General features: G+C 32.5%; 1 protein-coding gene across 1 annotated transcript; it reads left to right on the forward strand.

Moving 5' to 3' along the window:
- On the forward strand, positions 1–25,052 carry LOC129217093 (glycogenin-1-like). The gene is given in 8 exon segments (XM_054851342.1): positions 1–129; positions 3,037–3,175; positions 3,681–3,855; positions 5,819–5,938; positions 5,940–5,982; positions 13,208–13,334; positions 15,223–15,397; positions 21,985–25,052. Coding segments are annotated over 8 exon segments (1,002 nt in total). The 5' UTR covers positions 1–119; the 3' UTR covers positions 22,198–25,052.
- Positions 25,053–27,346: the final 2,294 nt, after the last annotated feature.

Here is a 27,346-nt window from a genome sequence, read left to right on the forward strand (position 1 = left end):
TTTGTCATGTTTTTTCTCTCGTGTTTTGAAAACATTTCTCAATGTCAAATCCAAAACTTTCTAGTAATATTTAAATTGTTTTCCAATTGAGTAAAAAGGTTTCTTAGACTGAAAAAGAAATGGATCAAGGTATCCGTAACTTTTATTTCTGGACATAAGGAAAGATTTTGTTTTAGAATAATCTGAAAAAAAAAAAAAGGATAAAAACAAACGAACAAATCATAGTGCACTCGTGTGTCATAATATTTTACTCGATTCATCCATATTATAACATTATAGTTAGGATTTTTATCAAAGATATTTATGATCCACCTCGATGTAGAAATCATAAATAGGCATCGTTTAGCAGTTATTTGCTTAATTTTTAATTTCAAGAAGGAATTACAATAATGACATTCTCAAAAAATTCTCTATTTTTTAATGTTAAGTCGAAAATGTATCCCGACGGCTATTCGGGTTTGAAAGTTCGTGATATATGTTGCTTATTCTACATTCATAAAGATTTATATTTATCTATCATTTATTCTTCCAGCTTTTGTTGGTTTCTAAAAGTAAGCTTACAGCCTCTACTAAATGCAATAATCTTGAAACAAACTTGTACTTTTGAACAATGACTTGTGCCATCCGAAGAAGAATTAATATTTAAATTTTAGGATATGTTAAAAAAAATGCTGTTCATCAAAAAATTTGCGATCCCAAAAATGAACCCAGTGTAAATTGCAATCATGAGTATGAATCTATGAATGCTAACGAAAGTGATTCGCGTTTACTTCAAAAGCTAGACTGCCTCCTCATTTTATTTTTATGCTTGAACTTTATACTTTTGCATGCATGGACCCCACATTTACTAGAGTCCCCTTCACCAGATCTTGCCATGGGTCCTTCCCATTTTTGTTAGAGTAGGTTTGCAAAAATAAGCTTTAATCATGAAATACACCGCCAGCTCAATCAATTCCAGCAGACTGCAGCTGCAAACTGCAGTTTTGTGCTTATTAACCACTCATCAGCCTGGAAAACCTCTTAAGGAAGCCAAGAATGCCAAACAAACTGGAAGCTAATACAAAATTAGCAGACCAGACGAGTGACCGAAACAATGTTTCTTGTTTTGGTTCAACTCGAATATTGAAGGGAAGGCAGGTATATTCATTAAGTTACCCGCCCTGTAGTCAGGGGTAAGGCAGAAATACATGAAATACACCGCCAGCTCAGTCAATTCCAACCGATGACTGCAGTTTCGTGCTTATTAGCCACTCATCAGTCCAGAAAACCTCTTAAAGAAGCCAAGAATGCCAAACAAACTGGTAGCTAATACAAAATTAGCAGACCAGACGAGTGACCGAAACAATGTTTCTTGTTTCGGTTCAACTCGAATATTGAAGGGAAGGCAGGTATATTCAGTAAGTTACCGCCCTGTAGCCAGGGGTAAGGCAGAAATACATGAAATACACCCCTAGCTCAGTCAATTCCAGCCGATGACTGCAGTTTCGTGCTTATTAGCACTCATCAGCCCGGCATAGGAGTGACTGAGCTGGAGGTGGAAAACCTCTTAAGGAAGCCAAGAGTGGCCAAACAAACTGGTAGCTAATACGGTAATTAGCACTGACCAGAAGAGTGGCCGAAACAATGGCTCGGTTCAAGCCTTCAGTATTCGAGTGGAACTGAATTATTGTTTTGGTCACTTGTCCCTGGTCCCTGGAACAACCTGTTCCACACTTAGCCCTGGCTATAGGGCAGTAACTTACTGAATATAAGCTTTAATCATTTTTTTTCCTTCCTGGGCCCTTTTTGTGTTTGAGCACTATTATTGTGGCACCTGTAGCTCCCCATGTGGAGGCCATGGTTTCATGTTAATATTATTATATTATGGGTGCTATATTTACTGTACTTAGGATTTATAATATTTATATGCAAGATCAGTCTCTAAGCTTTATTAACACATTTGGTCAGTTTTCAAAGAGCAGATCTGAAAAATTTTGCCAGGAATCCTAACACCCTGCCCTGAATTTGATCCCCTGATATAGGTCTACGATGTATGGAACTAGTATTACAGTGTTAAATTAAAAATTGAGCATATTTATGTATCTATGTCCAAATTACTTTTCCTGAACGACAGTGTTTACATTTTTCCAGTTACATATTTGCAAAAAAAAGTACTAAAAGCTAGAAAGTTCTAATCTCTAAGGGGGGCTTGAGCCCCCCCCTTACCCCCCTATATGCCTGCCCTTGTATGTATCTATGCAGTCATCTACGTCCAAGTTTCTTCTCCAGAACAACAGTGAACTGACCATCGAACCAGTATCGATGGATTCGTAATCTTCCTGTCTTCATGTTTGGCTATTTAACGTAATCCTTGGATTAGTTAGTAGAGATATCAGTTAAAAACTATTAATTATGGCACTTAGATTTTGACATAAAATCGCTATTTTCCGAAGGCTTTCCTCCATTCAAATTATTATTCAGTGCTTTATCTCAACTTTGTAACAATGCTTTATTAAAATTTGTAGCGTGAAGAAAGTAATTGAGAAGAAAGATTTGTTGTCATTTTTTTTTCTCGAATATGAACAAATAAAATTCTGGCTTTTGTTTAAAGGGTTTTTCTGTAATCAGGGGATTTAAAATGTTTACTTTTTGATTATTTTTTCCGCGATCTGCCACAAAATTTTACTGATTTTTTTTTTTGTTCAAGCCTGATTGTTGATCATACCTCACTTGACATAACTTTTACTTTTGAGGTGGACGGTCCAAAGCCAGGTGATGCAGCTAGTTACAGTGTCAAAATGTGCGATTCAGGACTGCTTCCCTGTAAGAGCAAGGCTGCCCCCAACCTACATATTGCAAAGACCCCCCTAAAGAGAAAAAATACCCCTCAAAAACACCCCTACAAATTTTAATGGCACAGTCTGTACCATCCCCCTCTCTGAATTCACCCCCCCCCCCCCCCCCCCGGTGCTCTTCTACTAACTCGGAAACAGTTTCTTTTATTGTGTTCTGCATAATTCCTTATTTCTCTTCATTTATTTATTTGTTATTTTTTAGAAAATTGTGCTTTTGTTACTTTGGCTACAAATGACAATTACACCCGTGGAGCTCTGGTTTTAGCCCATTCCTTGAAACTTGTGAGAACAAAGTATAAATTAGTTGTTTTGGTCACACCTGGAATTTCTGAACCTTTTAGGTAATCTTTTGCTTTTAATTATTTCTTAAAGTACGTCATGACTCACTTGCTCATTTTATGTTTACTACATTATATACAGTCTACTCTCGATAACACAAAGTCCCAAGGGACTGGCTAAACCATTCAAATTATTAGTAGTTCGAGTTATGGGGAAGTTTCCACAACAGTCTCAAGTCTTTGGGACCCAAAGAAAACTTTGAGATAAAGGAATATTCAAGTTATTGAGATCCGACTTTATATATCAATATATATATTGTTTAAAAATATTTAAACCAAAAATAACTTTTCTGTTGTAAAATAATGCAAATTTTTAAGTTTTTCTCTGCATGTGTTTAATTTAAAACACCTTTAAATATTTAGTATTTGGGTATTGCTTAAAAATATAAGCTTTAGTGTTTTATTTATTTATTTTTATGGACATTATTAATATGTTCTTATTGTGCTATGTACCTTTTAATCAATATGCATAATTGTTGTTTTATTTTATTTCTATGTGATCTTTCAGGAATAAATTGCACAAATATTTTGACTTAGTGGAAGATGTTAATGTATTGGATAGCAAAGATGATATTAGCTTGAGTTTGATACAGCGTCCAGAGTTAGGAATTACATTTACAAAGCTACACTGTTGGAAATTAACACAATTTACAAAATGTGTCTTTCTTGATGCTGATACATTAGTAAGTGCTGTTTTAATCATTGAAAAAAAAAAAAAGTTATATATATTTTAGTGTTTTAGTAGATGCAGTTTGATGGCAGGGTTATTGGTTTTTTCTTGAAAAACTTTTTTTTTTTCATTTAATCACTTCTATTTTTATTATTGTTATTTTTTTAAAAAAACATATTTGCATTTCTTTTTAAAATTTTAATTGTTTCTGTTTAATTGTACATGGTTTTCTAATTTTTATTTCACAATTTGTAAATATTATTTATTTGATAAAGATTCTTATTTCCGTACTAACTATTAGTCTTGTTATTACGATTAGATTCAATCTATATTTTTAATTTTCAACTAAAAGTCACCTAAATTCCAAACTCTACTTTTGAGATGTTGTCTGCCAATCCCAAATTTAAAATTGTTGTGTAAAATAGTAAGATTATTTTAAAGACCCTTAAATCCTATAAGTTACTGATACTTTTAAACTTTGCTAAAACAATATCTAATGCAACACCAAATCCCTCTACATTTTTTATTATTTTATGGTTCCTGTGAATTTCCATTCAGTATAATGTAACACCCGCTTTCAGTTTGATCATAGGCTTCAGTTTTTAACTTCTGTATTTTTTGTTTCATTTAGATAATTCAGTTTCAAATACTGAGTAGAGATGGAACATTATTTACTCTCTTCAGGGCTCCTTGTCATAAAACCAGAATAACAAGTGACTGTCTAGTTAAAAACATTGAACTTTGAACGCCTAAGTCTCTTCTAGTTTCCTTCTATCTGTCGCATCAAAAACTGAACCACCTGTTAACATGTTATGTCTTCCTCCTTAGAAATAAAGGAAAATTTCTCATTAACTGCATGGAAATGTACACTTTCTTTCCTTACCTGTCCTATTGTTTGTTTACAAAAAACTATTTCGATTGTTCTAGGGTGTGGGTTTTAAGATTATCTGACAACTCTAAATTTCAGCAATATAAACTGGAAGACATGTTTTCTTTCATGTGTGCATACTTTGTTAGTTGATTTAACAGTGATAAAACAATAAATAAAATAGCATAAATCATGGAATTTTATCAATAAATAAGTTATTTTATTCTTGAAAATTTTAATAATATACTTAGACTGTCTTACATTTCAATAACTTCAATTAAAAAATATCTTATATAATTAAAAACTGAGCCTATGTATCTATTCTAATCTATTCCCCTCTCTATCTAAGACAATAGGGATATTGCAAATGTTCTTAAACTTTTTTTTCCAGTGTGTTGAACGATAACTGTATCTCAACAGTTGACACTAGCAAGACACAAGCTATTATGCAGTTTGAGGATTTTGTGTTTTCCAGGGAGGAGCTTCTATTTCATTTGAAAAAAAAAATCAAAGCAACTAAAGCTCAAGGACCAGATAATATCTATCCAAAAATTTTAGTTGAATGTGCAGAGGAATTAGTGGATGTTATTTTAAATATTTTCAATGCTTCTTAAAACTCAGGGACAGTGCCAGAGGACTGGAAAACTGGCTAACATAATGCCGCTTTTCAAGAAAGGATCTAAAGGTAATGCTGGGAATTATACACCTGTAAGTCTGTCTTACCATGTAAATCAAGTGCCCTACCTTCTATTAATGCCTAGCTACCACCTTGTGCCTCCGACTGTTTGACAACAAACATTTAGCATCAGAAATATAAGTGTAAAATGCTTTTGAATTATGCTCACTAGGGCGTGATAAGACGTTCAAAACTATCAGAGAGTTAAAAGGCCTATGAGATGGTTGTAGAAGTCTGCTAGTAAATGAAAAAATCTAATTTTAATTGGGACCTCAGTGCTAGTTGGAGAATTTTGATGGTGTGAAAGGAATCTTTCCTCATTTTTTTCCCTTTTGTTTTTTATTCATATTCATATGACTGTAATTAAAAGGGTACCCTTGATTAAAAGAAAAAACTCAAGTGTTTTACTTTTATTATTATTGCTGTTTTTAGGTGGTTAAAAATTGCGATGAGCTATTTGAAAGAGAAGAGCTTTCTGCAGTACCAGATATAGGATGGCCTGATTGCTTCAACTCTGGTGTCTTTGTATTCAAGCCTTCAAAGGATACCTTTAAAAGGTCTTATGGAAATGGCTGCGAAAGATGGCAGCTTTGATGGTACATTATTGTAATCTTATCGTTTGAAGATACTCATGAATGTTCATGGTGTGCTTTTTTAGCCTACTTTCCCAGTAAAAGTCAGAAAAAGAAGAAAAAAGCATAAAAGAAGGCTTAATGCATCTTAAAAATATCGCAAAAAAAAAGTCAAAAATAAATAAAATAATTAAATCAATATCGAAAAATTAAAAATTGGAAAGTAGGGTATTGAGATGGGGAAAAATGTCTGTTGGTCTGTCTGTCCGTTCCCCCTTAATAACTTTTGAATGAATAGTCCGATTCAAACAAACTTTTTTTGTTCGAAAGATCTCGGCGAGGACACCTTATTCCCATATTTCACTTTTTGATTTGAACTATTTTTTGTTCAACTCTGAACAGTTCAAAAAAAACTTAACATTAGCTCCTACAGGGAAATTAAAGGCAATTCCGAACTGTGAGGCGAATTAGCTTCAAACAAACTTTGTAGGAAAAAACTTTTGATGAAAAACTTGTATATAAAATATCTTTTTGATTTGAACAATTTTCCGTTCAAATTTGAACAGTTCAAATCCCTTAACATTAGCGCCTACGGCGAAACTGAAAGTCAATGTAGATTCCATACTTGAAGGCGGATTTACTTCAAACCAATTTTGTTGGAAATAGCTCTTGACGGCAAACTCCAGACTGCGACTCCGAGAATTTAATTGCACCTGACTCCGACTCCTGTGCCCGACAATTAATCGGACTCCGACTCCCCGACTTCGACTCTGACTTCGTAGCTTTGGCAAAAATTTATACACTATACACGGAGGACAAATGACTGACTCCGACTCCTTTATCTCAAAATGAGATTGACTCTGACTCCTCAGCTATGGTTTCAACTGTGAAATACTTATTGTTGATATGACATGTTTTTATTTTCACGCTAAAGTTTTAATTTAGGTATTCAGTTTTCGGTGAATAAACTCGAAGTCATTTATGTTTCTACATAAAAATATGCGCAGACGATTTTTTTTTTTGACAATGTAAATTATTTCTTTAGTTGACATTTTATTGTTTTTATTTATTTTGGTAAGTGCATTAATTCATTAAAAAAAATTATTTTTGGCAACAGGGGAAAAAGAAATGATTTTTTTGTTGTTGATATGATGTATTTATTTTAATGAGTTTATTAATTTTAATTATTATTTTTTCGTTTTGAAAGCTGTTAAAGAATTTTTTTTAATGGAAAAGTGTATTAGCTGCTTTGTTTAAAAGGTGCTGCTATTTTATTCGTTCTTCTTTTTTTTTTTTTAGATCAGTGAGGAATATTTTATTCCTGGAAATCATTTTAAAATATTTAAAAAATATGTTTGAAACCATTTACAATGTTAGCTATTTTTGAGAATATTGATCAGATACTAGAAAGTAGTATGGGTATACGGGAAAGTAGGCTCATTTAGTTCTAGATGGAACTTCTTGTAATGAATCAACAAATTGGATATAGGAGTATAAAGTGTTAAAAACAGCTTGTTTTAAACTTGCCGTTAAAAAAAATAAAAATCAATGCTGTTTAGTAGAAGTTGGGGTTTTGTTAAATAGTTTAACACTAGAACTGCGGAAATTTCCGTATACCTAAAACCACGGGCAGGGGTCAATTTGACCCAAAGCTTAAAATAGGTTCTTTGATGTTTAGAAAGAGGTAAAAAAAATATTTTTGATGAACAAAAGTGATACTAAGATTATACATTATTATAGTAAGAGATAAAATTCTCTCCCATTAATCATTTATTCATTTCACTTTGTAGTGTGAATTTTCTCCCATAAGTAGTTTTTCTGCTATTACATTGTCCAGAAAAATTAGATATGGTACCTTCATTCGACGAAATATTTTCTTCATCTGGGGGCACATATTCGTCATCGCTGAAAACAATTTCTTCATCATTATCGTTTTCGGATTCATTTTCCGATAATTGTCGCATAATATTCGAGGGCTTCGCCGTTTGTAACTAAAGTTCCAGATTTTATTTCATCTGGATTTGAATTTGACAACTTTTTTCGTTTATGTACATATTGTCTTTTCCTCCCAGAAGTAGTTTTTCTGCTAGTACATTCTCCAGAAAAATTAGATACGGTATCTTCATCCGAGGAAATATTTTCCTCATCTGGGGGCACATATTCATCATCGCTGAAAACAATTTTTTCGTCATCATCATTTTCGGATTAATTTTCCAATAATTGTCACATTTTTTCGAGGGCCTCGCTAACTGTTAATTTACTCCTATTTCTTTCAGCCATTTTCACATCAGATCAATTTTATCTCCGTGTAAACAAGGCGCCAAAAAATCGAACAGACTGGTACAATCAAACTATCCAAGGCAATGCAAACAACCAGTTTGGAAGTCATAAAGAACCGGATGTGCGCCAGTTCACCACTTTTCATGCCGAAACAAAAAACATCAGAAAGAAAACATTCCTTGAATACACTAACCAGACGCATTTTTCCCACAAGGAACGATAACGTTAGGGGGGGGGGGGCGTCTGCAATACTTGTTACTACTACTGCAGACGCCCCCCCCCCCCCCACCCGCACTTCTGTTATCAGTAACAATTTACTGACCTTGAAGTATTGTTCTGTTTTCATCTGGGAAATGGAGAGAGGACTGAAATAGCTTTTCCTATTCTAGGAAACGTTGAACTTCAACTTTAGTGCTTGTGATTATAATGGGGTCAAAATGACCCATTCTGCGGTTTTAGGTATAAGTATTAAAAACAAAAAAGTGGTAAGTATTTAACGTATCATAATTTCACAGATTATTATTGGTATAAAAATAGGAAAAGTCACGAATTCTTTTTCAATTTCATTCGTAACTTTTTGAGGAAATCGGAAACAAAATTGCTTTTGAGTCAAAATGACCCCATCCACAGTTCTAGTGTTAATTACAAACATATAATGTGTAATTCATGTTTATAACTATCTCTTTTAAAAGTTGCCTTCAAAAATACATTTAATTAATCTTAAAAATTGCAACTTATATGGTAAATTATAAACAAATTAGGTTCTTCCAGCTTGTTTCCCAGCTTTGATACAAACTGTTAGAAACTTAACATTAAATTTGCAAATAAATTTAATGCAATATTTCTTATAAGTGGTCAAATGTTGCATACCTGTCAAGTTTTACGCATTTGGTATAAAATTTATGCATTAGAATTACGTTTTTTGTGTTGGTCCTGATTTTTTATGCATTATGAAATTCAGTTGCATCTTCTTCCATATCACTCACTCATTTTTGTCTACTACGCAGTTCTACTGCTTAGATATTAATAACTTTGTGTTGATCATTATTTTCAACTTTTCCAAAATTATATTTTTGCTGATAACTTGCATGCTCACCTTTTTTTCATGCCCATTTGAATATTTGTATCTTGTTGCATCTTAGTGAGTTCTAGTCCAAACTATTTGCAAAATTTTGCCTTAATGCTTACCCGACTTACCAAAGATATAAAGGGTTGTTGTAGAGGGTATAAATATTCCAGAGATAAAGGGAGATGTTTCAAATGAGGAGTTAGACTGGGAAACTAAGGGTGTAATTTTGGGGGACTCTATGGTAAGGGAGGTGGGTAATACAGTTGGGAGAGTAAAGCGTAAGGTGGCTAGGTGTTGTTTACCAGGGGCTCGGGTGAAAGACGTTAATAAAGTTGTGGAAAAGAAGGGGGTATTAAATAAGGAGGATATGGTTACTTTATGGGTGGGAGCGAATGATGTAAGCCAGAGCAATAATGAGGAGTTTTCAAAGGAATGGGGGTTCCTGTTGGACAAAAAAACTAATTGTTTGACAAATGTCCAAATGGTTGGTTTGCTTCCCAGGTATGGAGTACATAAGAGCTGGCTAAATCAACGGTGTATGAACCTGCTACTTAAGTCAATTTGCGAAAAGCGCAGTATCAGATTCATTAATGTGTGGAGTGTTTGTAAACATGATTGGGATAGCTAGGGATGGCCTGCATCTGAGCTCTACAGGGGTCAAAATGGTTAGTTTAATTTTAGGATCTTCAGAGTCAAAAAACTAAGTTTGAATGTGGCGCATGGATCAAGAATCAGGTATGGAGAGGGTGTTAATTATTTGCATATTACTATAAAAGCATTTTAGGTATGCTGAAAATTTTCCATACCAATGCTCACAGTATTAGGAATAAGACGGATGAATTAAAAAACATAATTATAGATGAGAAGTTGGATGTTATTGAAATAACAGAGACATGGGTTACCAAATTTGATACAGATTTATTATGTGTTGCTGAGCATAATTTGTTTAGACAAGATAGAGTGGGCAAAAGAGGTGGTGGGGATTTATTTTATGTTAGAGACTCTTTCATTTGCAATGAATTGGTCATAAATGATAAACCTACTGGTATTGATATGGTTTGGCTGGAGTTGATGAGCAATAAGGGCAAAAAATTGCGATTTGGAAACATTTATTGTAGAGACGTACCGAGTAGCACTTTGGCCGAGTAGCCAAGTACCGAGTACTCAGCCTTTCACTACTCGGCCGAGTGCCGAGTTCCAATTATGTTTCAAGAAATACCACCAACACACATGTGACGAATAATGAACTCATTGGAATAGTAGTATAGACCTCCATATCCAAATAATAGTTTTTAAAACAAAATTCCAGCTGAAATTTAATTATGCATTATTTAAAAGATTTTGCTTAAGTCAATAATTTTACAAATAAGTTATTTTAAAGTAAAAATAAACAAATGCATAAAAGGTAGGATTAATCAAAATGGAATCAAAACAAATCATATCAATCTATACTTCTAGTCCGTCAAACTTAAATAATTTTTTAAAGCAAATGAAACAATGTTAAAAGCACAAATGTGCAAGAGCACTGCAGACACGTGTTTCTGTATTACAAGAAACATCTTTTTCAGTGCATAAAATGTGAACTAATGAATGTAAAAAAATCGGATATTTGTCGGATGTCTTTAAATCCGTAAGCTCAAATTTTGTGCATTGAAAGAAGCATTCCTTGTAATGCCAAAAAACGTGTCTGCAGTGTTCCTGCACATTTGTGCTTTTTAACGTTGTTTTATTTTTTAAGAAAAGTTATTTTTATGCTTCTTAGAAATAATTTTGGAAGTGGCAAAAATCTGTTTAATATTATAAACATTTCACATTTTCTGTACTTACCTTTTTTGCCCTATTTTTAATAAATAAGTTTTATAACTTTGGGATATTAAAATATAAGACTTACTCCATTTAAGCATAAAAAACTTCATTATTCTCAAAATTTGAATTGTAAATGATTGCAGTATATTATATGCTTGCGATTTTTTATTAAAATTGTGAAATCTGCTTTTGAACAATATTCAATTTTTTGCAACTACTCGGTATAGGCCGAGTACCAAAAACTTTTGGAAATTGGCCAAGTAAGACGAGTACCGAGTAGTTACCGAGTACTCGGTACGTCTCTACTTGATTCCTATTTACCAAAGCCACATCCATTTTTTACACATTGGAAAGCTCCGAAATTGGTAACTATGACGTTGATGATTATCTTGGATTCCATTGAAAAAAAATTTGTTAAATTTTTGTTTTGTCAAATGCATGCACATGACTTTCTTGATATCGTAATATTTTAAGTCATATATAGCTCTGCATTTGTTGTTTTCTCACATTCACAACTTAACTCTACATATCAGGTACAAAACAACATATTAACACAACTGTAATCATTTTAAATTCACTTTTATTAGCTTCACCTGTATGTATGTATGTATATATCTTGTTACAGAATCTTGCAACTCAAATTTTGCCTACTTCCTGCAATCGAATTCTTTTGAATTTTGGCAAGCGACCTCAGATCCAATGGCAATGCAATATTCTATAACCAAATTAATTAACTGTTAGTTTATTCCAATTTTAATCAATTCTTATTAGTTGTCTCTAATTTCTTCCATTTGTTGTCCATGCAAAATTGTAAATAGACAACACCCCACGTTTTTTTTTTATTACTTTAAAATAAAGTGTTTGGTCAGTTACTTTATATACTTATCATCCAAAGATTATTTTTTACTTTTTAGTTCTTTTTGCTACAAAAGCGTGTTTTTTTTTTTTTTTTGAAATTTTTTAAACTATTGTTTTATTTGATTCTCAGTTACTTTGATGATTAATTTTCGGAAATAGATTTAACAAATAGAAACTAGTTTCAAAATTTTTATATATTCTGAACACAATTCTGAAGATCCCCTTTAATGTTGATTGTTGATAGTGTTTATCATCCTATATTAATGACTCAAAAATATTTATAAAAAATAACTTAAATGTATAAAAACTATTTTCAAACTGCATTCTTCTGGAAGTTGTGCTGCATATCACCTTAAACATTGACATCGATTATCAACATTCTTCCTATATTGTCTCTCAAATTACAGACCAACACAAGACATAAATAGATATCTTTGTGCAGAAAAGTAAAATTAAAAATAACGACATTTTATTGCACAACACTTGCAGATTATTGCACACACATGTTTTGGCATTACAAGGAATGCCTTTTTTAATGCAACATACATAAGCTCACTTCTTTTACATCAAAACAGGTGTTCCTTGTAGTGCTGAGACACATGTATGCAGTAATCTTCAAGTTTTGTACAATAAAACATTATTTTTAACTTTAGAGACTACACATTTACAGATTGTTCTTTTTATGTTTTCTTGCTCATGTAACTTAATCATTCATTTCTCTGTTTTTAAAAATCTTACTTTATAATCATTTCTGATATGACTTTCAATTGATCAATTCCACATTACTTTCTACACATGATAATGTGTTTTACAGATTGGAATATTTAATAGCATAATAAAATACATAACGCTTGGTAATTGCTCTTTCTTACAAGTGTGCTCCATGTCTCTTAGAAGTTAAATATGATGCAAGTAAATATAAACCCAATTTGGTCAACAGTATTTTATTTGCTTTTATTGTGATGTGTTTAAATTTGTGATGATACTGAAAACATGTTTGCAGTTCAGTAAAGCTTTACTATGTGGAAATAATCAGAAGACAGTCACTGTTGCTGCTTTTGTTCATTTCTATAAAAAAAATTGAATATTGGCTCCTGCATTTAGTTGGAAAATTTGTTATGTATTCAGAATTGCACTTTTCATTTTTATATTAAGCTGTCCAGTTATTTTGCATGTACGTCTTGTAGTTTTAATTGATTAAAGTAATTTGTTCATACATTAAATTCTTTTAAACAGGTGGAGATCAAGGACTATTAAATTCATACTTTAATGATTGGTCTACAAAAGATATTTCTCGACATCTTTCATTTATTTATAATATGAACACTAATGCAACTTATACCTATTTGCCTGCTTATAAACAGTAAGTGCTTTTTTCCCGTCACCAATTTATAAGTGCCTGCAACAATGTAAGTACATGAAATACACCGCCAGCAATGTAACTAACAGTGGCGTAGGCAAGGAAATGATTCCGTGAGTCCAGGCATCTCGCATGAAACTCAAAATCAATTTCTAATGATCAAAGTTATTGGTTTGTGTTTAAAAACTTGAATTACTCGTAAAAAATCTGTGTATATCGATATGAAATTAAAACGTTTCTGATTGCTTTAATTTAAATTCTTGGACATGTATGCTCTCTTTATTTTGCTTCAAGGCCACCCTTTTAGGAATTTCTTGCTACGCCACTGGCTGACTTCGTAGTTGTCCTTATATTTCTGATTTTCTCGATAAAAAATATTTTGTGTCAATTTGTCCTTATTTTTAGCATTTTGTCCTGATATTCCTGATTTTGTTTAAAAAAAATTTATTTGTTTTATTTCTTTCTTAACTGGAATACTGAAGTGCTACTGAAGTGCTTTGCCAAAACAACTTTTGCCAAAAAAGCAATAAATTCTTGGAATTAGTTTTATTTAGACATTTTTCAATTCTGCTCCAAGGTTTACCTAATAATTATCTTTTACTTTGCAACAATGCAACTGCTATTTACTTCGTGAAATACTTTGCCACATTTGATTTGCATTATTGCAAATCTTTTTTTTTTTTTTTTAATGTTATTATTACCAACCCTGAATATTAGGTAATACAGTGAAATCCCCTTACAACAAACTTGAAGCAACCACAAAGTTTGCTTGTTGTAACCGGAATTTCGTTGTATTGGAATTCAAGCAATTTATTTGAAATTAAATCTAAAGTTAAAATTTACTTTGTTGAAATGGATATTTCATTGTACAGTACCCGCCACTAATAAAATCACTGGATTATAAAATCAGCCGCTTTTTAAAACCAAAACTGGAAGAACAGAGTCATTGCAATATCAAACACATGCTAAAACCATCTTTAATAAAATCACTATAGCCGTTTTATAAAATCAAACTTTTAGACGTCATACATAAAATTTTGATAAAGAATCACCAAGAAGTGAAGGAATCTCAGAAGGTGAGGAGATCTCAGTGTCAAACTTGCCCTCTCAATAGACGTCAAAAAAAGTGTTTCATGTTAACCAATGCACTATAGAGCAAAGAGGAAAATATAAGGTATAAAGTTACAAGACATTTTGAACATTTTGTTAACTTTCAAACTAGATTGAATCTTAACTTTTCCATTGTGGTAAAGTATTACTGTACTGTTGTTTAATTAAAACCCTTGTGCAAATAAAAAGAAATATGTACCTCATGTTTATTTAAAATGTCAACTGTATTTTGGAACACTTCAAACAAAAATTAATGAAATAATTTATTTCTTTTTTAGAGTTGTATTTAAATTTCAAAACCTTTCATTTTTTAAGTGAGAGTAGGCATGCCGGTTTATAAAATCAGCCGTTTTATAAAATCAAGTGTCCTCAGAACGAATGTGATTTTAATAAGCGGCGGGCAATGTATTGGTATTCGTTGTAATTTAATTTCACTGCATTGGTTTTTCCTCAGAACCATAGTTGACTGCGCTAAAAAAAAAAAAATGCAGAAATATTTTACTCCTTACTCATGCTTATAAACTAATTCATTCTTGAAAAAAAAATTAATTAATTTAAAAAATTCAACCACTAGCTAAGCATATATTGGTAGATTTTTTGAATTGCTATTAAAGATCAGTAGGCATAATAATTGCTTGGAGCTCCCTTTCCATTAATTCAACAAAACCTTTTATTTGAGCAGTCAACAACTTTTCAATTTTCCTTGGTTTTTACAAATGAAGAGTAATTTTAATTATATTTTTTACTTCTTTGAATTAATGAATTTGCTTTTGTTTCAAAGGTTTGGCAAAAATGTCAAAATTGTCCATTTTTTGGGAAACAAAAAGCCATGGATGTATAGTTATAATAAACAAAGTAAGACTGTTGAGACCTCCGATTGCGACCACGCATATGAACATCTGAAACTTTGGTGGGACATTTATATTCAACATGTTGAGCCAGATGAGCACTTGGAAGTAAGTAATTAAAGATTTTTGAAAGATTATTGTTGTTAAACTTTTAATATGTTAATTGGATAAAATATTGCCCTTTTGTTATCTTTTTTTGCTTAGTTTGAGATATTTTTACATAGTTTATTTAGAATTTTTAGTTTTTAAATTCACCAAATGTCTGTCATCAGATTTTAATAGATTGAACTCTGGGAGTTCAATGAGAAACATTATTAAATAGTTTTTTTTTTCTTTTGCTTGATATACTATGATTTAAGGAGAGAGTCTATTTTGTAAACTTATCCACTGCACAGCAAAAAGACCTCCTACATTATATGATTCAAGTAAAATTCATCCTGTTTTTTCATTTTCTATCCTGACTTCTTGCTACTACTGAAAAGAATATCTTGTATTTTATGTTGCTAGTGCAACATTCATTTAGGAAATGCTATGGGAAAACAACTAAAATTGCATTCAGTGGCATGTGCGATAAATATGTGTATTTTTTTATGCCGTATATCAATCTTAAAATTTGAATTTTAAGGAAAATGATGAGAAACTTGGTTCATGTATCCTAGACATGGGCGCCTATATGGGGGTGACATTAAGCCCCCCCCCCCCCCCCCCCGCCCCCTTCAAAATTAGAACTTCCTGGTTTTTAGTACTTTTTCTTTACAAAAATGTAAAAACGTTTCTTCTCCAGCTATTAATGAAGAAGTCTTTAAATATATCAAATTTTAATAATTCTAATATGTACAGAAATCTGTTTCCGTGGGGGAAAATATCTGAGGCCCCCTTAAAATTTTGCATATAGGCGCCCATGATCCTATATAAAGGGGGGGATGGAGAGCAGTAAAAGACTACTGAAAAATCTGAATTATTGAAGGAAGAAAAACATGAAGTGCCCTTCTCAGTCAAAATTATTACCACGTAATGATAATTCTCTAGTATTATATTTTCATCCATATTTTTAATGTCTTTTAATTCTTAAATTTAATTATTTTATTTCTATTTAACACAAACTGCCGAATGGCAACACGTAAAGAAAAAAAAGTAAAAAAGACGCACGAGATCGTGTTCCACGAATTTAGTCTTGAGAAAATAAAAAATGACGACTTCTTGAAGTATATGTGATGTAAATAAAGTTTTGTCGATTTTTATAAAATAATGGAGTCAAATTCTTATACAAAATTAGGGTGTTGTTATAAACCTTCACAACACTCTCAGTGGTGACCCACGTTTTGGACAAGAAAAAAAAGGAAAAGAAAAGAAGACGGACAATGCTTTATTCTATGGTATGCTCTTCACTTTAAGTCATTCACTTGAAGGGAAATGCTCTGGCCTAAATTTTATTTTCGTGTAAAGATAAATTTTATCTTTGACTAATTTTTCTTTGTTTTAATTTAATTGCATTTGTTTATTTTACTTGTAAATTTTTAGTTAAATTTTAAAATGTCGGTAGAAAGTTTAGATAATGTTGAATTTACCAATAATACTGTACAAAGTGACTCAGTTTTGAGAGTTGCAACCAGATTACCTCCACTATGGAAAAGTAATATAACAGTTTGGTTTATTCAAGTGGAGGCTAATTTCAATGTTTCACGTATAACAAATGATGAGACGAAGTATAACTACTTGTTATCTGCCATTGACGCAGATACACTTAGCGCTGTTTCGGATTTAATTATAGCTCCTCCAGAGGGAAATAAATATCAAGCTTTAAAAGATAGATTAGTTAAAGAGTTTTCCGATTCGCAATCAAGCCAAATACAGAAACTTTTGTGTGAACTTACATTAGGTGATAAAAAACCATCTGTTTTACTTCGGCAAATGAAAGAACTTTCACGAAATTCAATTACTGACGAATTTTTAAAAACCATTTGGTTAGAGCGTTTGCCAACACATATTCAAGCCATTTTATCAGCATCAACTTCAGAGTTGACTGAACTGTCCATTTTAGCTGATAAAATTCATGAAATAAAAATGGAGCCATCAGTTTGCAAAATTTCAGAAACACTAAAACATAGTGAACAAACGACGCAAATATCAAATTTGCAAAATCAAATTGAGCATTTAACCATGCGAGTTTCTGAATTAACTAAAATGGTATCAAAACGTTCATTTTCAAGAGGTCGTAGTAATCATAGATATAGGTCCCAATCTAGGAGTAGACGAGTTCCAACACCCTCAGATAATCAAAATACATCTGAGTTTTGTTTTTATCATGAAAAATTCGGCGATAAAGCATTTAAATGTCGCCAACCATGCAGTTATGATGCAGTTCAAAAAAACTTGCCATAGCTGCTATGTCTAATAACGATATTTACCCTGACATAGCAGCACATAAACAGTGTAGATTACACATAATGGATAAAAGTACGGGATTAAATTTTTTGGTTGATAGTGGCAGTGATATTTCTTGCATTCCTGCCCATTTTTCATTCAAAGCAAAAACTCCCATCACTTACGTGTATGCTGCGAACGATTCAAAAATAGCTGTGTACGACCACAAGGTGTTAAATATCAACATGGGATTGCGTAGAATATATCAGTGGCCATTTGTTGTAGCAAATGTTTCTTGCCCAATTCTAGGAGCAGATTTTTTACAAAATTTTTCACTACTAGTAGATTTAAAGAAGTCGAGATTAATTGATTCAGTCACTGGTTTGACAACGAAGGGAGAGTTAACTAAAACTCAATATAGTGGAATTAAATTAGTCTCGGATAATATGGTGTACAAAGAATTATTTAAAGATTTTCCCGAGTTATTGAATCCTATCCCAAATTTCAAAAAACCAGTCAGTCACGATACTGTCCATTATATAGAAACAAAAGGACCGCCTTTATTTTCTAAGCCTCGACGTTTACATCCAAAGGTATTAATCGAAGTTAAAAAAGAATTTCAATACCTTATGGATCAAGGAATATGCCGTCCTTCAAAATCTCCTTGGGCTTCTCCTATTCACGTGGTACCAAAAGCGGATGGATCTTACCGTATTTGTGGTGATTATCGAAGGTTAAATTCGGTCACTGTGCCTGACCGTTACCCTGTGCCACACATACACGATGTAACGAACATTTTACACGGCAAGAAAATTTTCTCTAAACTCGATATTGTTAGGGCATATTTTCACATTCCAGTTTTCAAAGATGATATTCAAAAAACTGCAGTTACCACACCGTTTGGTAGTTTTGAGTTCTTATATTTAAATTTCGGTTTAAAATGTGCAGCAAATACGTTCCAAAGATTTATTAACGAGGCACTTTCAAATGTAGACTTCGCTGTTGCTTATTTAGACGACATACTAATTTTTTCCGAAAATGAAACGGAACACTTAGAACACTTGAAAATTGTATTAGGTAGGGTTGCCAAATATGGTTTAAATGTGAATATTTCCAAAAGTGTTTTTGCTCAAACTGAAGTATCATTTTTAGGACATGATATTTCTTTTGAAGGAATTAAACCTTTAAAATCAAAAGTTGAAACCATTCAAAGTTATCCTAAGCCAAAAACAATATCAGAGCTTCGACGATTCATTGGATTAATAAATTATTTTAGAAGATTTGTTAAACATGCAGCGAGACTGCTTACCCCTTTAACAGATCAAATAAGAGGATGTAAAAAGAATGATAGCACTCCGATTGAATGGTCTCCAATTTTGAATGACGCATTTGAGAAAGCTAAACAAAGTTTGATTGGCGCTGCATTGGTCTTTCCCTCGCAGGATGGGCAGTTAGCATTACACACTGATGCTAGTGATTTCTCCATTGGTTCAACCTTAAGTCTGCAGACTGAAGAAGGGTTGAAACCAATAGCATTTTTTTCAAAAAAACTGAATACTGCTCAGTTAAAATACTCGGTTTTTGATAGGGAATTATTAGCCGTTTATGAATCAGTAAAATATTTTCGACATTTCATCGAGGCGAAAGAATGTATAATATACACTGATCACAAACCAATAAAATTTGCTTTTCAAAAGAAACGAGATACCGACACAAATAGGCAAAGTAGATGGTTATCCTTTATCTCTGAGTTTACAACTGACAATGAATATTTGCAAGGTAGCTCAAATGAAGCAGCCGATGCCCTTTCTCGAATAAGTACAATTAAATTTCCTACTTCGCTAGATTACGCTAAGTTAGGTGTTGAACAAAAATCTGACTTAGAACTTAAATCTGCTTTAGAAAATAAGGAATCTAATTTAGTATTAAAATTACTTACTATGCCTGATTCAAAAACTGAAATATTTTGTGATATTTCTACAGGAAAAGCACGACCTTTTCTAATAAAAACTTTTCGTAAACAAGTTTTTTTAAACCTACATAATTTAACACACCCAGGTATAAAAGGTTCGACTAAGCTTATTAAGCAGAGATTTGTTTGGCCTTCAATGGCTACGGATATCAAAGTATGGGTTAAAGAGTGTTTAAACTGCCAAAGATCAAAGGTTTTCAGGCACACTAAAACTGAAGAAGGAAAATTTGATATTAACACATCTAGATTCGCCCATATACACATTGATCTAATAGGACCACTACCAGAATCTGAAGGAAAGAATTACTGCTTAACGGTAATTGATAGGGCAACGCGATGGCCAGAAGCATATCCTATTTGTGATATGACAGCACCAACTGTCGCTAAGACGTTGATGTCTGAATGGATTTCAAGATTTGGTTGTCCAGAAAAAATTACATCAGATCAAGGTCGTCAATTTGAGTCTGAGCTATTTCGACAATTAACTCGATTCATTGGTGCCGAAAAGATAAGAACTTCACCATACCATCCTCAATCAAATGGTCTTATTGAGAACTGGCATCGACCATTAAAATGTGCTTTAAAAGCTCGACGAAATGAAAAATGGACCGAAGTTCTTCCCACCATACTCCTAGGATTCCGTGCAGCAATTAAAACGGATCTGAATGTTTCACCAGCCGAACTTGTTTATGGAACTTCACTTCGACTTCCAGGAGATTTTTTCGATGAACATTCGGTTATAAAAAGCCCTGAAACTATGATACAGAAGCTAAGAGATATATTTCACGATTTTGCTCCTTTACCGACAAAATCACATTCTAATATTAAGCCTTTCGTATCACAAGACTTAAAAACTTGCACCCATGTTTTTATCAGAAATGATGGGGTGCGGAAAAGTCTTCAGCCGCCATACAACGGACCTTATGCAGTCATCAAGCGCGGCGCGAAAGTGTTCAAAGTAATGATAAAAGGCAAAAATGTCACTGTGTCTGTAGACAGGCTAAAACCAGCATTTCTGTCTGCTGACAAGGACAATGTTAACCAACCAGAAGAAGAAATGCGTAAAAAAGATGAAGAAACTTCATATAGGACAAAATATAGACGAACAGTTCACTTCCCAAAGAATTATGGACATGTCATTCGTGGTTAATGCGTGACTTTCGGCAACGCATTTATTATCATCATTACTGGGAAGGGGGTACTGAAGTGCCCTTCTCAGTCAAAATTATTACCACGTAATGATAATTCTCTAGTATTATATTTTCATCCATATTTTTAATGTCTTTTAATTCTTAAATTTAATTATTTTATTTCTATTTAACACAAACTGCCGAATGGCAACACGTAAAGAAAAAAAAGTAAAAAAGATGCACGAGATCGTGTTCCACGAATTTAGTCTTGAGAAAATAAAAAATGACGACTTCTTGAAGTATATGTGATGTAAATAAAGTTTTGTCGATTTTTTTAAAATAATGGAGTCAAATTCTTATACAAAATTAGGGTGTTGTTATAAACCTTCACAACACTCTCAAACACTTCTAATTATAATAAATTCTAAAGCAAAAGTGATTGCTGTTATGCCAATTTACTACATAATTAAATGTTAAAAAGTTGCTTGTGTGTTCAAATGGAGGTAAATGAATGAAATGCGAAAATTAAAGTCTCCTGCTCAGGTGTTACTTTACCTCATTTATTGTTACAGACATTAACATGATTTGTATTATGTATTTGTATGTTTTAAGTGCCACAACAGTAGATATCAAAAAAGTAAATTTTTCTTAATCTTTACGTTTTCTTATGTTCGTAGTTTCCCCCCTTTATCTTTCATCCTTTCTTTCTTTTTTTAAATTTCTTTCCTTCTTTTTTTTTCTTTTTTTTTGTGTCAGTGTTGCCGGGACCCCTCAAGGCCTGGGCCTTTGTTTCCGACTAGGCTGAGTTGACATCTTGTCGGGCCTGCCTCTGCTCGCTGCAATTGCAAAATGAGCTGCTCCCTCTTGGTACAGCTACCTTCTCCAGTTGGTTGGTGTATATCAAATCAACACACCAGCAATATATCGACACACTTGCCAATATTTTGCCAAGTTTAACACCAACCTAGATGACTTGGTTATAACAGTTACAAATTGTTTGCACATTCAGATTTCAGTCAATATCTCAATTGCGATTTAGGAGGATAAAGCGAGTCAGAATGGCAAATTGAAAACTTTTTAATATTTTTCCCATTTTTTGTAACTTTTCAGGAACTTTTCTTTTATGCCTTTCCTTATTTTGAAAAGGAAGGATGAATTAAAACTAGAATTTTTTGTAATAATCTAAACATGATGTAATAGTTAAGATTTCTTGTAACTTTTTTTTTTAGTCCATGATCACAAAATCTGTTTCTGATCTGGCTTTATCCTCTCCGGCCAGAGAAGCTTCAACATCTAGTCCCGTATATGAGAGACGTGCATCTGATGCTGCTACAAGATTATATGCATGGGAACATGGACAAATAGACTACATGGGCAGAGATTCATTTGAAAATATTAGAAAAAAGTTAGATGAAACCATTAATGGTTCTGACAAAAAATAGATAAACTGCCATTTTAACTTTTGAAATATGTTTTTGTTAACAAAGCTTTTATGAATTTCTCACTTGCTTTTTCTTTTCTTTCTTTTTTTTTTTTTTTTTTTTTGAACAGAGAAGGCATTTATGTTTGAACTTGAGACTAAACAAAATTTCCTTGCAGTTTATATGCTTTTTATTATATTTCATATGTGTTATTTTTGTTTTTATTTTAATATTTCTGGCTCTTTCTTTGTCAATTCCATGCAACCACATTGAAAATCAAAAATTTTTTCCTGTAGCTACCTTAAGACATCAAAGATCTCATTTGCTTTTTGAATTACTGGCAACCAAAGTTTGGGTTGGAAATCATACCATTGTGAAGCATGGTATGAAATACAAAGTTTAGTCGTAGTAATTAGTTGGTTGTTTAGACTTTGCGTAAGTAAGGCCTATAGAACAACATTTTATGCTCTATCCAAATAGGCTGTCTGAAATTTTCGTCTGATTTTCCTGACCTTTTCATTATGATGAGTCCATGAGCAAAGTTATTGAGATAATCAGAGACCATTTTTTTTATGTGGGACACTTCTTGTCTTGCACACATACTCAGACTTTCTGTTTTGAATAGCAGTAGTTTCACAATTATACTTGTGGAAGTGTTATGCAAATCTCAAGCATTTTTAAGCTTGCGCTAACAAAATATAGCTTTTTTTAATTAAAAATTTGTTTTCTATTAGGAAAAGCAACTTTTAAATTGGAAAATTCCATTTGGATCATTTTAGAAAGCTGTTTTTAAAGGGACAGAAAAGTGTTGGAATTTGAGCGTTGTTAGCAATTAAAGCATCCCAAAATGACTTTTATTAAACTGGCATAGTTGGGGGCCAATAACTCAAGAGTAAATGAAATTTTTACAAGGAATTGTGTGTGTTTCTTTGATGTTCTAAGGAACAATCTTCGAGGGTGAAAGTCATTAGTTTATTTTAAGGTCAAGGAGAAAAAATTTGGAATAATGTATTCCTTTTTGGAGTGTGAGTATCACCAACTAATAGATCATTTCTGTTACTCATTTATACTTGATGCGCCCATTGTTTCCGTTCATGACTGTATTGCTCATTATTTTTGGGCGTGCTCATTGTATTCCGAAATAACTGTGTACTGTGCCATGCAAATTACTCTTGCACAACAAATAAAATCCATATTTTTGAGCTCTATTTGTAATTATCAGAATTAATATGTTCTATTTTGTGTTCATGGTATGGATTGTGTCATAAATTGTATTCCTTAATTATAAATTCTACTAGTGAAATGTGGAGGAGTTTGCAAGTAAGGTGACATGCCATGAGAGGATATTTGTTGTAGCTTGTTTTAAAGGGGGGAAATGTTGTCTCTAGTTGATGATTAGGGAACATTTTGATAATTTGACCATGCTTTTTTTTTTTTTTTTTTGTTAAAAGGTTTTTACTTCATGCAACTATGACAAATAGACAGTTCATGTTGAAAACACTACTTTCTTTAAAAAATTTCTGGGTAAAAGGCATTAATTTTCTTTCAAATCAATTGATATAAACTGTTCTGAGAAAAAAGCCAAAATATATTATATAGATGGTATATAAATTCCGTATTTTGACTTATTTAAATATGTTTATTTTCATTTAGTTTTGTGATTGCTTACATTTCTTTTTTTTTCATGAAAAGGTAATAAAACTACTTTTCCATGCCTTATTAGAGCTTTTTTGTCAATCCCACCCCCCTCCCGCACACTGTGTGGGGAGGGGGGGGGAACAAATCTAAATGCCGACTTGCATTTAGATTTGTTTTAAGTGTCTTTCTTTTAACTGCTAAGCAGAAATATACATTTTTTGATAAAAATTACTAGTAGATTTTAAGTTGATACACTACATTATTCATTTTGTGTAATTATATAAATCCACAGTTAAAGAGCAAATGGTAGTTTATTAAAATGAATTATTTCTTAAATAATACACAAATACTAAATACAATGATGTTTACTTGTGTAACAAGTTTTTTTTTTCCACCTAGCAATATTTTGCATATTATTTTTCAACTCTTCAGAGCTATCTAAGCATTCCAGAATTTAACAGATAAACAGTTTATTTTCATTAATTTTGTATTATTTACAGCCAAACCATTGTTTTTACCACTTAATAGTATTTTTAAGTAATGTTTTGACTTGCTGTTTCATAATATTTGCCCCTCATTTGAGAAATTGTTTTTGTATAAATTTTATGGATGATTATCTATGACATATTTTATATAATTGTTAAATGTATTTCTGTGAGCATGATATGTTTTTTAGTCCTAATACATTCCCATTTCAGGTTTTACTTAGAATCTTTTTCAAAGTATATGTATGCAATGTTTTTAATCTTTGTACTTTTGTTAATGTCAATTATTCTTTGTGGTATTTTAAACTACATTCCTTATTTTGAAATGTATTTTTTTACCATTACTGGTTCTCCACCTTTAATTCAAATTTGTCTTTTCTCTTTATTAATTTATCTGCTAAATATGAGTTTAAAACAATTTGTATCAATTGTCTTTAAAATTTCTCTCCGATTTCATTTGCACCATAACTGTGTAGGAATGGCTCAAATATTAAGTTAAAAATAAGGTTTGAAAATATATATACATTTACATATTTTGTAATATAGTTCCAATTTGCCTTAACTGTAATTTAAATCAAAATGTATCATTTTTAAAGAAAAGAAACTGGTTGTATCATAAGTTTTTAATGAGAGTGTTTCTTGTTTCAAAGGCATTAAATATTTTGTGTTACATCTTGCATACTGCTTCCTGTTTTCCTCTTTAAATGCTGTTAAAAATGTTGTAATTGTTTTAATAGTGAAATAAAATATTTTGTTTACTCTGTGTCTTAAATGACTTCATGGTGAAGTGTGTATGATAAATTCAATTTTGACAACTATAATAAGCCCATTGATTTCTTTTAGACAAAAATGGTGTATTTTTAAGACATTTCTGTGCAAAGAAGCTCGGTATTTTTTACATTTACTTTTCTATGTATATAATAATGATACCCTAAAAACACAACAACACATAGAACACAAACATTAGCCAATAGCAATAACCCTAAACCAGCTGCAAAACTGGATGTTGCTATGCATACATCAGGATAATCGTCAGATTTTCCAACAAAGGTTGGCTTTGTATTTTCTACATCACCTGCTATAAAGTCTAAATCTGTTGTGGCAATTACTCGCAATGTTTGCTTCAAGCCCAACTGCTCTTTTTCTCCAATTTCCCGTCTTCCCCTTCTTCTCCCTGGTCTACGAAGCTTGGATTTAACATAATCTTTTTGTTGTGGATAACTATCAAAGTAGTCTTTGCCATTCCTGTCAAAAAACTCTATATTTGTGTTAGGTTGACCGTAATAATATAATGGTAATCCATTGTATAAAGTTAATGGAGGCAATGGTGCTGGTGGAACAAAAGGTCGATAATTAAAATGATGGGAGTTCCTCCTTGCTTCGTAATTATCACTCGGTTTTCTAGCCTTGGTTTTAAAATGTGGCAGATCTTCATGAAGTTTTTCATTTGTACTATCATCATTATCTATTTTCCTGTTAGACTCGACGACTTCGTAATAATCTGTCAAAGCTTCTTTACTTTCAATGAGAGCTTCGTTATAGTCATTCGTATTCCTAAAAGTTTCATAGTTGGTTTCTGGTGATCTACTTTCAGATATATCCGTTGATTCACTGACACTTTCATCATTTGTAATTCCTTCATCTAATAGTTGATGAAGCACTTCTGATTGTGTGTTCTCTGCAAATGAGCCATTTTCTGTGGTGGATTCCTCTGGACTAATATTTTCATGTAACAAAATGTTTGTTTGAGGACCATTTAGGATCACATTATCTGTGGAAAATTTATCATCTGAAACTTCATCTTTCTCATCCAGCAGTTTTTCTGCTATTGGTAGTTTTTGTGCTGAAGCTTCATTATTTGTCTCTGTTAGTTCTGAAGATGTAGGCGTCATTGTTGATGAGAAAATATCTTCACTCTCTGTGGTATTATTTGAAATATCATGAATAATTTGAGTGGAAGGGAAGTTTTTCCCTCGCTCATTCACATCTCTCAAAATGTTGGGTATTTGTGAGTAATAGATATCCTTATTTTCATCATATCTCACATGTTCGTTTTCGTTAGGCAGAAAATCGTTAAAATCTTTGTCTTGTCGGTCTTCAGCCTCTAACACATCAAATAAATCGTATGGATAATTATTCAAGAAATAATTATGCGAATTTGCACTACTTTTTAAAGGATCTGCATCCTGAGAATCAAGTGACTGATTGCTAAACGTATCTTTTGAATTGTTCAAGCTCACGTTACTATTTTGGTTTGGCTTTGAAGCAACGACAGTTGAAAAGGCATGAGAGTCTTTGTAAGTTGGTATTTCTTGTTCTTTGATGTTTGGTGCGTTGAAAACGTGTTCAGTAACTGCGGCATATGCGTCTCGACCTTGCATACATGTGTCTGAGCATCCATGCCTACAGATCTCGACAGTGCATTGAATTGTCACCTCAACAGTTTCAGGAAATTTAAATGCATAAAAGTGGCTAAACGCTATTACACTTGCGGTGCCTTTAGTCTCTGAAGTTTTCTGAAAAGATGACATCATTTTCGGTCGTAGAACGCACCCATCTTCATCAGTCAAATGAATAGGATGTTTTTGTCCATCATGAGCTATGCAAGATTTAACGCGCATATCAAATTGACCTTCACTGTCTTGAATTGCTACTACTAGCGTAAGTGGGCTTCCTAGTGGAACTAGACCTTCTACTTTGGCTGACCAGGGACCCTTTCCGTCCTGGACTTCCAGCCAGCAGTCGACATCATCTCCTTGGAAATTCATTTCGACTACATCAAGATCTGAGATTGTAATCGGCATTTTATAGGCAGATTTTTCATACCCATCATGCCACTCACATCGTATTTTTTTCGCTTCATCCCAGGCTTCAATGACAACGTCATCGTATTGTATGATGATGGTATTTTCGTAATATCGTCCCTGTGGATCAGAACGCGTGCCACAGCTGTTGTATTCGATAGTGAATGTAGCTTCTGTTATGTGCGAGTGTGGTGCTACGTGAATACATCTTGGAATTTGTCCGTTTGTCTTGGAATATATACT

The sequence above is a fragment of the Uloborus diversus genome, chromosome 2 (assembly GCF_026930045.1).
Source record: "Uloborus diversus isolate 005 chromosome 2, Udiv.v.3.1, whole genome shotgun sequence".
NCBI lineage: Eukaryota > Metazoa > Arthropoda > Arachnida > Araneae > Uloboridae > Uloborus > Uloborus diversus.